This window comes from Perissodus microlepis, chromosome 2 (genome assembly GCF_051167445.1).
Source record: "Perissodus microlepis isolate ML-2025 ecotype Zambia chromosome 2, ASM5116744v1, whole genome shotgun sequence".
Classification (NCBI taxonomy): Eukaryota; Metazoa; Chordata; class Actinopteri; order Cichliformes; family Cichlidae; genus Perissodus; species Perissodus microlepis.
The window spans coordinates 15,601,292-15,613,840 of record NC_140462.1 but is presented as its reverse complement, the minus strand read 5'-3'; the positions used below and the strand labels follow the sequence as shown (position 1 = coordinate 15,613,840).

Here is a 12,549-nt window from a genome sequence, read left to right as displayed (position 1 = left end):
TAGGACACTGTGTTTAGTTTCCTCATATAATATATTTGCTAAACTTTGGCTGTCTTGTGTCTTGCGCCCTTTTTACAACAAACAGTGCTGTGCTGCATTTTTTTCTTAACTTTCTGATTTTCCAAAGCTACTCTCTCTCTTCAACACAACGTTATTTCACAAGATTGGGAGTTACTCCTGACTGTTTTTTAAATTTGAAAAGTTTTTAAAATTATTACATAAAAAGTTTTAAATAAGCAAACTTGTTTCCTTGCAGAAATCTAAGAACACTAATAGGATACATGTGCTCATTTCTCTTTATGATGCTAGTAGGTGACTATTTTTTTTTAGCATAAACCCTGAAGACTTGGAAAATAGCTAGCCTGGTATTGTTAAATGTCTGTCAGAAGTCCTGCTTAGGGTTCAGGAAGCTTCTTTGACAGACTAAATAATTTAAAAAGACAAAAGAAGGTTAAAAAAAAAAGTATATACTGTATTGGTAAACTGTAGAGGTGCTGGTAGGCTGATAAATTTATACTTGAGACATAGCTAGATTAGTTGTTAGCTCTTTATGCTAAACTAAGCTAGCTTGTTCGTCCTAGCTCTGTCAGTGTTGTCAGATTATTTACAAATGCAGTTAATGTCATGTTTAGGATCAGTAATGTTATGTTTGGATTACAAGACATGTAATCTACTCTGAATACCTAACACAGAAAACATAATACTTTGTTTAAAAAAATAGATGCACACTTCAAAATTTTGAGTTCTGCAATTGTTTTCAAAAAGATTTCAGAGTGATTGTTTCATATTTAGCATTTACTGTTGGTTAAATTAGTACTACAGTTTGTAAATCTGTATAACATATTACACATCTTTTTCATAGGATTTATTATGAATGATAATAATAATATATTCAACAAAACTCACTATCTTTGTTAGACATGTCTGTTCAACTTCTCGCTAACACAAATCTCTAGTCAGCCAACATGGCAGCAACTTAGTGCATTTAGAAATGTAGACATGGTCACGATGACCTGCTCAAGTTCAACCTGAGCATCAGAACGGACAAGAAAAGTGATTTTAAGTGACTCTGAATGTGTCATGGTTGTTGTTGCTGGGCGGGCTAGTCTGAGCAATTTCAGAAACTGCCGGTCTACTGGGATTTTCCCAGACATCTCTAGGGTTTTACAGAAAATGGTCCAAAAAAGAGAAAATATCCAGTGAGCAGCAGTTCTCTGGGAGAAAGTGCATTGTTGATGTCAGAGGTCAGTGGAGAATGACCAGACTGCTTCAACAAATTATGCAGAACAGCACCATTTACCTATATACTTAATGCCATTTGAAAATTAATGTATATGATTATCTTTTCTGGTATCAACAAGCGTGTCCATGTTATTGCAAGACAATATTTTTACGTTACTTGTCTGAAAAACAAATACAATGTGTGTCCCCTGCAGGATCAAGAGGGACAGAGTGTGTCCCGGGTCCGAGTGACCAGCAGGAGCAGCCCTCAAAAAGTGGAGCGAGTTTCTGGTTTGGTGGCTCGTTCTCATGTCGACGTGCCAAAGGTGAGTTACGCAAAGCAAAGATTTGCTTCCATGGAGTGTCATGAACTCAACTTTTGCTCAGTGATCCCATTAAACATCAGAAAGACGATACTGTGACGCTGATGATGTGATGCTTACAAAATTTCCACGACAGTTATTGAGCTTTTTATTATGGTAATACTGAACACCGTGGTTAATAGTATATCATAAAACACTTAAAGGCCTAAAATATGTGGTCATATAATTCACCATGCTGAGGATCTCACTGTAGCTACGGGCTGATTTTAAAAAGATTTAAATAAGTAATTTAAGACTGTGCAATATATGCTGTCCCTGAATCAGCGTTTTCTTAGTCACTCGTTATTCACTATGATAGTTCTTTTTTTCCACACAGTTTAATGTCAGACTACCGTACTTCACGGTAAAAAGCAAAGTAAGCTCATTTAAACGCTTTATGGTTGATTTCAGTAACGTGATCTGCCCCATTGTACATTCTTCATTTCTTAATATACACCACGTGCCACAACACTGGACTCAGAGTCACCCTCCCAAAACATAATTATAACACATTCAAAGACAAACACTGTTCTCTGTATCAGCAGTTTAATAGAGCTCATCGTATCAGCGTTAGCTCAACATCTTAAGGATGTAGTCATTGATTTCTTGTCCACAGTCTCTAAGTTTGGACTATCCCTAACCCGACGACATTTGACTCCTGGAGAATGTTCACTGGTTCCCGAAAGCCATCTTTAATTGCTCTGCTTAGTCCTTTATTTTCTAGACAGTACGGTGAGAGGTGAAACTTCTCCCACCAGAGAAAGATTTGCTCTGGTGTCTTCTTAACCAATATCAGATGTTGACCTCTCGGTATACATGCAACTTTTACTGTAACAAGTGAGCATGTCTTGACAAAAGTTACAAAATGCATTGATTTATCATATAGCCTGACTATAAACAGGGTTATTTTTTAACTTTTTTTGCTGCATGAGTATGACTCAACCTTGGATGTCAGTCCTTCTTATGACTTAACAAAAGTGCAGCACATGTTGTCAGATAGATAGACAAAAGCCCAAAGTACTATTTGTTTAACTAGCTTGCTATGAGGTAAAAGGCAAATACCGCCCTCATGTCTGTCTATTAGATGTGAGGTTTACTTTGGTTTCGGACTAGAAACAGTGGGAAAAAACTGGCTTCGCTTGTCAAAATGTCACAAAATCCATATTACCAACATGTATAAATTTCACAGATTAACACCTTACATCTCTTTGTTTGATCTCCAAGTGAAAAAAATTGTAAAAACTCCATTGTGTGGATTATGATTTTTGTTTAGATAGAAAAAATTAAATGTGCTGTTTTCAGTCCTGCTAAAAGAAGCTAATTACCTGGCACCTCTTGTTTTATTGTGCTGTAACTTTTGGCAAGACAGCAGATAAGCTTCTTGCCAAAGTGATACCAAAATGATGCTTCTCCAAATGCCAAGCGGTCTCTTTAAAGGATTGTGGCTCATCTGATGCTTACACGAGCAACATGCTCAGTCCTCATTTTTCATGTGAGAGATATGTCTCAGTAGGCTGCCATGTTCCTCAGTGCTTTTAAAGGCCGCCGTGTTCACACGCATTTCCCCCATTACAGCACGGCCAGAGGCACATGGCAGCACAGTGGCTGCAGGCGTTGGCTTTTGAGCTGAGCCCAGAACTAGTGCAGTAGGTGTGTGTGTGTGTGTGTGGGTGTATGTGAGGGGGGCGTTTGGATTAGTGGACTTGGACCGGGTAAAAGATGAGGTGATGCAGGCTGTGGCTGCGAGCACATGGATTCATTGTGCTTGTATGATAATGCCTGCATAATAAAACAGTGACAGCACAGGTTGATTCTGGTATGGATAATATGGAGCTGGCTGCGTATGTGTGTGTGTGTGTGTGTGTGTGTGTGTGTGTGTGTGTGTGTGTGTGTGTGTGTGTGTGTGTGTGTGAGACTCCCTCTTTCACATGAAGGAGGGAGATGAGGAGGCGCAGGGGAAGGGAGGGACTGTAAGGGAGAGAATGGGGGTGTAAAGAGAAAGCTATAGTGGGGGAGGCTGGAGAGAGACAGCAAGGCGGCTGAGAGGCGAGGGCCGGTGCAGTGCAGAGCTGGAACGGACACCCAGAGCTCAGCCTTCCGCGGGTTGCCATGGAAACCACATTCCTCCCCCGCCTGCATCCCTACAGACTGCTCTGACTCTCTATATCTATCTCTCCCCTCGCTCTTCTCTATGTTTTATCCCGTCTTTTTCATTCCTCTTTTAATTTGCGTCTTTGTTTTCTTTCTCCTCTCTCCCTCCATCTCGCTCTCTTCTGCTGTCACGCCGTACATGCTTTGAGCACATTCGTGATGATGCACACTCAGCAAGCACAGTGATTTCAGAAGCGTTGCACTCTGTGGCAAGGTGGATGGGTAATTACACAGTTTATTTTGCATTCCCATGCACTCACGGATGCATAAGCACTTTGTTGTTTTCTCAGCATCTCTCTGTTTTTCTTCTCTCTATTTTTACTTCCCCTTCTGTTCAGCACCATGCTTCAGTAATGCCCCCTCTAGTCATCGCATTTCTGCCCACACACAGGGCACCTTAGCTCGGTTTCTCCTCTGTTACGGCATCTGTAGTGGACCTCAACCACCTTCATCACATTTTATCAGCTACTTTCACCTGATCCTATAACCTCCTACTTGAACCAACCTCCCCTTTTCTTATTGCTCTTTTTTTCCTCCCTCTTCTTTATGCGTGTACGAAATCTGCATAAACACTGTTCCTTATCCTTGCAGCTCTGATAAAATCTCTCACTCTCCTCTTTTCCTGTCTCCTTCATTTATCTCCATGTGTATGCTTCTCTCTCTCATTATTCCATCAGTTGGAGTTTCATGTGTGTGGTGGAGCAGCTGTTCTCTGCCACTAAGGCCTATTAATAGGAGTCTTAGGCATGTAGCCTCAGTTTTCTGCTTCTGAAATGCTGGGAGAGCATTGTGGCAAATCTAAATGATCTCACTCATTTGAATTAGATTGACTGACTTGCTGTCTTCTCACCCTGTGCGAATTACTTGCCTCCCATCATCACATCACCTGTCAGTGAAATATATATCTCACATATTCTTCTATAATCTGGGAATTCCTTTCAGTGGATGTAATGATACCCGAGAGACTTGTTTCTTCATCCCCTATTACAGTTGGTTAAGGCTACAGTACAAGATCTTATTATGTGTTGATTGGGAGCTGCCTCTTTAAGACTGCCTCACTACCGATTGTCCTTTTATGGTGCTAAATCCGGTCAGGTGACGAAGGAGCAGTCACACAGCTTCTCTGAGAAATGCCTAGAAATGACTGAAAAGTTCAATAGATGGTCCGTGCAGTGGTTGAGAGGGGGGGTTGTAATGCTCGTTATGATAGCGTGTGTTTGGTACAGGGTGTCCAGGTGGGTTTATGTAATAAGAGAGCTGTGAAGGCTGCTGCTGAGCTGATTGTGTCGGGGGTGCCGAAAGCTGAAATGAAGCATCTCTGTTCAAAAAGCAAATTATGTGCTCCTCCTTTGTGTCATAACTCAAGCAGAGGGTCAGAGGTCACAGTCTTAGTTTTAGCCATAAATCACCTAATGCTGTTTGCCTGAACACAATATTAACAAGGATTTTCTTACACACTCTGGACACATTTAATTCAGTTCAATTCAATTTTATTTATATAGCACCAGTTCACAGCAACAGTTGCCTCAAGGTGCTTTATATTGTAAGGTAAAGAATAAGCAAGCACTTGGCAACAGTGGGAAGGAAAAACTCCCGTTTAACAGGAAGAAACCTCCGGCAGAACCAGGCTGAGGGAGGGGAGGCCATCTGTTGCGAACATACTCTTCGCAAAAGCTGCATTTAATCCAGGGCAATGGTATTTGATTACACTATATTCACTAATGTGTCCTTTATCCTCCATTTATAAACTTGTAACTTGTGCACTGATTTTAAACAATCAGTACAGACAGTGCTTTATCCATCAAGACATTTCTTGCCCAGTACAATTTAATTCATGCAAAATAATTTTCCTGTATTAATTCTGCATTCTGTACTGACACAGAAAAGCAGCTCTTAAATTGTATTTCCCATCTATAATATGGAACTGAAACAGTTTCCTTTTCTTTGAGGTACTAAAATTTGTCTGCATATGTGAACTGGTCACACCTGTTCATGTGTTTGTATGTGGACGATTACCAATCTGTGGTTATTCTTTTCTTGTCCTGCCCATACCTACCTTTATATATGTATGTATAAAGGTAGCTTCTTACTGCACACCCCATGATTGCACTGACTGGTAAATGCAGTGTGGACAGTTTATAAGAGAGACAGGAGAAAGGGGCTTTAGGAAAGGATGCTTGCAACATGTGATCTGTCATGTGTGGTGTGATCGATATGCTTACATTGGTCTTTCAGGCTGCTGCTTCAAAGCCCCGCCTCGCCACTCTAATTCAATTCAGCGGCATATGTGGCTGCACATCCTACGATGTAACTCATACAGTGGTTTCCAGCATCTGTTTAAAAATGCCTCTTTTTGCTCTTTTCTTGAAAATGAAAATCTCTGCAGGTTAGAGTGAGAGAATATCATTATAATGAAGTGAGTTACTCTTGCATGTAATTAAGTGAGCCTGAGCCTGCTGTGTGTGTGCCTCCTGGTAGGGCTGCAACACAATCCAGTTTGCCCTCAAAGTCCTGCTCAGTTTAACAGGAAGGTTGCACGGATAGGCATTTATACATGTCAAATTTTCAATATGACAATATGGTGTCTATCAACACACTTAAAAGGCTTCTTGCTTTAATGTATATGCACTGTAACATGCAGACTATGTATAAATATACCCTCTCCCCCATGCAGACACACCCAGCTCTGTTCCCCGTCACATTTCATTAATAATGCATGTATACAGGGCTTTAATGGCGACACTGTAACATTCCCTCTCAGTTCACTAAAAAAAACCTTCACCCTCAGTGTCAGGATGTTTTGTATCTAGCTGTGATCAGCCCACGAGTTCACAAGCATTTAAAACGGCTCACAAGCAGTCCTATCGCATTACTGAAAATATAACTGCCACAGATACATGAAAGCCATATAGTGGGGGGTTTTTTCCGCTCACACATTCTCACTCTCAATCTCTTCCTCCACCCACTTGAAAGCCCGAGCGTGTAATCGTGTTGGTTTCGTACACATGTGTTGATGTCATCATTGTGAACATGAAATAATTCCCCTATGGTTCTTATACGAGGCATCGGGAGTGCACTTTTTCCCTCGCCGTGCTTATTTTTGACCCAGTCCTGCACACGCGCAGGACTTGCCATTAAAATAATGCAACAGCGGTGCCGCTTTGAAACGAAAGAACGCTTTAAAGTAATGCAGCGTGATTCGAATGCATCCTCTGCTGAGAGCCATGATATTGAGGAGAAAAGGGATTTTCATCTCCTGCACCTACTTCCACTGCAAGAGTATTTACAGATGTGTGCTGTGACACAGAGCCCGAGGTTGACAATTACTAGCACAAGAAAGCTGTTCAGGCTGCAGCTGAACTAAGGATGACCGTGGAGATGACCAGTGATCAGAATGACAGGGGTGCTCATTGCAAGTTGGATTTCAGCTGCATTGGTCTGATGAAAACATGGATTAGACTCAGAATTTGCGGATCAGAGGCTGAGGACTGCATTGGCAGATTGCAGACTATGACTTCCTGACCTTTTTCTCTTTAAAATATTAAGAGGAAAAAAAACACACACACACACAATGTTTTATTGTGTTTTGATTAGGGAAGAAGTGCCTTTTCACTCAAGGCAGGAAGCAGCGAGATTTGGGTGCTGCGGTCCCTTTAAGAGCAGCTACTGAAGCGCTCAGTCCTGTTGGTGCTGCTGCTGCTGCTGATGGCGGCGCTGCAAGTTGATTGGCTGTGGCTGTCAGGGCTGAGGTGCTAGAGGGATGCTGCTACATATCTCCCCCTCCCCACCCCCTCCGTCCCTTCCTGCTTCCCTCTCTCTCTTTCTCTCTTGCTCTATATCTCTCTCTCACTATCTCGCTCTTGCTAGCTCACATCCCTCTGAATAATCCACATCTAGGGCAAGCTGGCTGAGAGGCAATCCAGTGCTCAGCTCCTCTCTGCAGGCTGAGAAAAGAGACAGAGAGCGAAAGACAACGATTTTCAACGCAGGAGGAAAAAAAAAGCCGTGAGATTTTGACAAGAACAGGAAGATACCAAGAATTAACTGAAGATTTTCATCTGCGGATATCATTTATTTATACATATTGTTTATATATCTATATATATATATTTGTACACACGCATATAGATATTTATATATATATACATTTATCCTTGTACATATCTGTATCTGTGCTTGTCTGTTTATATTAATATTTTTATATGTATTTGTGTGTGTAAATATATATGATATATAAACAAAAAATATCTATATATCTATGAATTTATATGCGTATCACTGTGAACCAAGAGAAGCAAGAGGAAATTTCTATCATCAGGGCTGGTCTCTGATTGTGTGGCGGTATACAATATTTTAAATATTTCCTTTGATCTTCAACGTCAAGAGGACAAAGACTACGTGCCCATTTTGTATTTTTGTTTTCCTGTCGCTGCTTCCCATCCCTCTCAGTCCGTTTTTTTTTCTGCGTCCGGAAGGAATAAACTGGAGAGTGACAGGATTTGACGAAAAGGGAAAATCTGTAGAAATTCCTGTGATTAGTGTTATTTCCATCAGCATTAGCGCTCTGTGAGCCGATCACAGCGTGCTGTGTGAGATCTGAGGAGGCAGCAGAGACAGAGTGCCACGCCGCTCATCTCAGCGTCAGCCTAGCCAGCACAGCCAGCATGCACAAACACCACCACTGCTGCAAGTGCCCAGAATGTTATGAGGTGACCCGTATGGCTGCCCTGCGTAGGATGGACGCCCCGTCGTATGGAGGAGACTGGCAGGCCGAGCCCTATGGATACCCACCTGGGTATGGTGGAGGCCAGACCTTACCCCCTCCAGCCTCAGGGGGAGGTGGAAGCATGGGAGGAGGAGGGGGCACTTTAGGGAGAAGTAAGGGCAAGGTTATGTCTGGTGGGGGCCCTGGAGGCCCCAACCCAAAGGGCCAATCCAAGGGTGGCCCCAAAGTAAATGGCAACAACTCCAGTGGACAAGGAGGATGGTGGCCCGAGTGCACCTGCACCAACCGGGAGTGGTATGACCAGGTAACTCCTCTTCCTCACTCTGTTACATAGCTCAGGCTCGTGGGACCTGACGAGGGAGATCAGAGGGGCTGTTGCCATAGTAAAACAGAAATGATCATGTGCCAGCTGAAGCTGTCGGTTTAAGGAAGAGAATTCAGATTTTGTATTCTTCTCAAGCCCTCTCTTTCCTAATTGTCGCTTGTGTATTTCGCATTGTAGAGCAGAATAGAGCTGATCTAGCTTCACGGCACATGCATGTAGATGATTTTCATTTTTTGATTGGGTGCAGATGACTAAAGCTTATAGGTTTAACACACCAAGTGTGTGTGTCGTCAAAGGCTTATGCTGATGCAGTTACCACAGGCCAAAGAAATGGTGCATTTTCATTCATGGAAGCAGCACCGAGAGGCAGTTTGCAATTATTGTGAATTAGCCCTCTAGTCGGTAACCCTGACATTACAAGCTGACTCAAAGAAATTAGATGTAAAAAACTGATTTTGTCTAATTAGCTTAGAGTGGAGGAAGGGATGATGAAATCCATCTCTGATGCCAGTCCCTGTATTTTTTGCAGACCATTGTGCTTCAAAGCATCACAATAGACTGTGTTGTGTAATACAAACAGAGAATGAGACGCAATCTAAATGCTGCCTGTTTTATGTGTCGCACAGTGTGAATGAAACTGCCTCTTTACATGTGCACCATTTTGTGTCTGTTGCCTCCATTTATTTACATGTATTTGTAAATCACAGTTGATGGAAGGTCAGAATAGTTTCAGGAGCACAGTCTTTAATTAAGGAAGGTGCATGTATGTGAGCATGAGATTGAGCTTGGGTGGGGGAAGGGTTGCTCGGTGAGCATGAGATTCAAGGAATGGATCTTGCTGTGCATAAGTATGTGCCTGTGCAGTCCTGTGTTTGCGGCAAGTGAAGCCACTGCATTATTTGTATTTCACCCCCTGTTGTGTCTGAGCCTGGTTTTGGAAGAAGAATAGGAAGAAGTGAGGAAGGTGAGAAGAAAATGGAGGCTGAAATTTCAGCAGCACAGTGGAAAAAGCTCCTCCTGAGCTGAGCCCTCGTATGAGCTGCAACCTGGTTGATATTAGCAGATTACTACATGGAGGAGAGGCTTTAGCTTTGAGGAGGCGAAAAAAAGAAAATGGACATTCTCTCTGTCTTGTTCATGATCCATTTAAATCTATTCCATTACAGCCACATCCAGATCAGTCATGCGTATTTCATGTTTCACACATTTGAAAGCTCAAAGCAGATGTGATTATGTAAGCATTTATTCCTTACATGGAGAATTTTACTCTCCGTCAGTGTTACCCCCTGGTTTTCCAGCGTATTTGTTCAATATTCAACTTACAACAGGAGCAAATTAGCATCTGCTTGATGAAAAATCTCTTTTGACTGCATCGTGATTCATGTAGTGATCTTATCCTGTTGAAACAGCACCATTAATGGATAAACCCCTCTGTCGAATCCTGGTTTGTGCTATCCTTTCGAAGGATCCCTGCTTTCTCGTTCTGTCGCGTTAATATATACCAGCATAAAAACTGCAAAAAAGCGTATCCAACCCGGCATTCATGGCTTGAATATACGAGTGTCTACATTTCTTACATTTCTTCACTGGAATAAAAATAGCTGGAATTGCGGATAATGAGTCAGGGAATGGGGCATGCAGCGGGGGTTAGTGGGGTAAAAATGCAAAGGTTAAAAAAGAGAGAAATAAGCCAATAAATGCAGGCAGCAGCCCTGAAGAAGGGGGAGGGGATTATGTAAGAGGAGGCAGTTGGTGGTGCTGTCAGAGAGAGAAGCAGGAGAGGCACTGACACTGTGGACAAGCATCTGTCCCTCCATCTCCTAAAACAGGCATGTGAATGGCCTACATATATGCGCTTCCCATCCCATGAACGAGCTATAGCACAGCATGGGTAGAAATGCACACCCACCATAACCCCCGCCCTCCTGGCCCTCCTCACCGTTGCTCATCCTAGCTAGGGAAAAGTGAACGTTCCCCCTCCCCCACTACCTATAACACAGCCAGAGAGAGCAGGGCAGTAACACACACGCCCAACATCCTTGTAGCTTATAGCTTTCATAACAACTCGTGTTTTGGGGATGCTAGCATGAAAAGTAATAACCTTGCACAGTCATTGAGAATTGTATGAGCTGGCTTTTTATAGCTGGATCATTGACATTTTTAAATGGCTCTTGTAGCCATGAACATTTCATGCATATGTGAGGAAATCATCAGGCAACCCCAAGACATGGCACATTAATTTGTTTTTTCTCTGTCATCTATTTAGGGAATGATTGTGTTGCTTTTGTCATGAGCTTGCTAGTTTAATTATGGATGATTTCTGCTGGGATTATAAGAACATTCTTTAAAACAAGAGCTTTTGAATTTAAATCTGAGAAAAATAGAGACCTCAGTCTACTGGGAGCATCAGTCAGAAAGCTCCCTCTTCCCCCTGCGGGCTTCAATCTGTCTTTGTGTGTTCTCCAACTCCGTGGCTATGATTAGCTTTAAATATTAATTGGATTTTACTTTATTTATTAGCATCAAGATTTAGTCCAGAACGCTTCGCCAGACCTGTTGTTTATAACGTGTCTCTGTAGTGGTTGTGGCATTTTAAATGAATGCACAGACGTGGTGGGCGTTCCATGCCAAACACTCCCATAGGTGATTACGACTTGGGAGCTTTCAGGCCTCAATCTGAAATTTGTGCATATGTGTGTTCGTGCGTCTTTTTAAAGTCGCATTGATTTATCGGTATCATTGGTTTCTACATCTGTCTGATGAGATTTTGTTCAGTCTGATTTGATTTGCCATTATTGTGACAGCAACCCAGAGAGCATTAACGGATGGGATTTGCGTGTGCTCCACGTCCAGAGGTCTTGAGCTGGATCCTCTAACTGTGATCTCGAAAGGCTTAGTCTAAGGCTTGGAATTTTCCTCATCAGATCAAGGAGGGGTTTATCTATGAGCTTGTCTAAGAAAAAGAAAAGCAGTGTGTAATCTGGATGAAACAGCATTCACTATGTCCATGTGTTTCCTTAGAAATTTGGTGTGAATGTTAAGGCATGGTGGATGGCATTTTTCATCATTGCACCTGCAGGAGATGTTATCGTCTCCAGCCCAGTTTTATACAAAATTAACACACAGCTGTTCTTAAAAGTTGTGATGTTTTGCAATGATTTGCTTATAATTTAAACTATATATTTCAGTAGAAATTAGTGCAAAGGTAACATGAAGTTCAAACTGCAGCATTTTCTTTTATCTGTTTTTATTTTAAATGCAAACTTATTTTCAGTATGATGCAAGAAGCAAATTTATAAAGGTTGAGGTTGAAACAACTCTAGAAGGTGAATAATAGCAGTCTACATGTTGCTCTAGCATGTGATAACAATGTCTGACATTGTCTTGGTAAAATAAGGATGGCTGGATGGCAGCATTAGATGCTCTAATGCTGGTATATATTGTTCTTCATTAAAGGTGCCTTAAAGGATATGGAAACTACTCTGGCTTTTAGCCCTAATGCCCCCCATTACCAGTACTGATTTTTGAAATGTTTACTGATCAAAAGCGTTCACTCTTTTCTCCATCATCCATCATTTACAAAACAAATTTCAAATTTTAATTCAGCTTTTTTTTCTGCTATTGGAAAAAGAATGCCATCCGTAAGAGAAAAAATTCAGGTAATGTTCTTAAAGTAATGGATTAATAACTTAAAATTTCAAGTTATTTTCTCAATTTCATATTATTATGTCTAATGTTTGAGTTATGTTGAGACCCCCAACTCA

At 41.7% G+C, this 12,549-nt stretch overlaps 1 protein-coding gene across 16 annotated transcripts in view; it reads left to right on the top strand.

Moving 5' to 3' along the window:
- dlg3 (discs, large homolog 3 (Drosophila)) overlaps nucleotides 1-12,549 on the top strand; it is an 82,093-nt gene that overhangs the window by 15,711 nt on the left and 53,833 nt on the right. For 4 of the 16 annotated variants that reach the window (XM_084949832.1, XM_084949778.1, XM_084949768.1 and 1 more), the window contains exon 1: nucleotides 7,603-8,764. In XM_084949832.1, the coding sequence (XP_084805958.1) occupies nucleotides 8,399-8,764 (366 nt within the window). In that variant the 5' untranslated portion in view covers nucleotides 7,603-8,398. Of the gene's footprint in view, nucleotides 1-1,436; nucleotides 1,548-7,598; nucleotides 8,765-12,549 lie in introns of those variants that run through there. The other 12 variants (XM_084949736.1, XM_084949712.1, XM_084949704.1 and 9 more) reach the window with 6 other exon arrangements.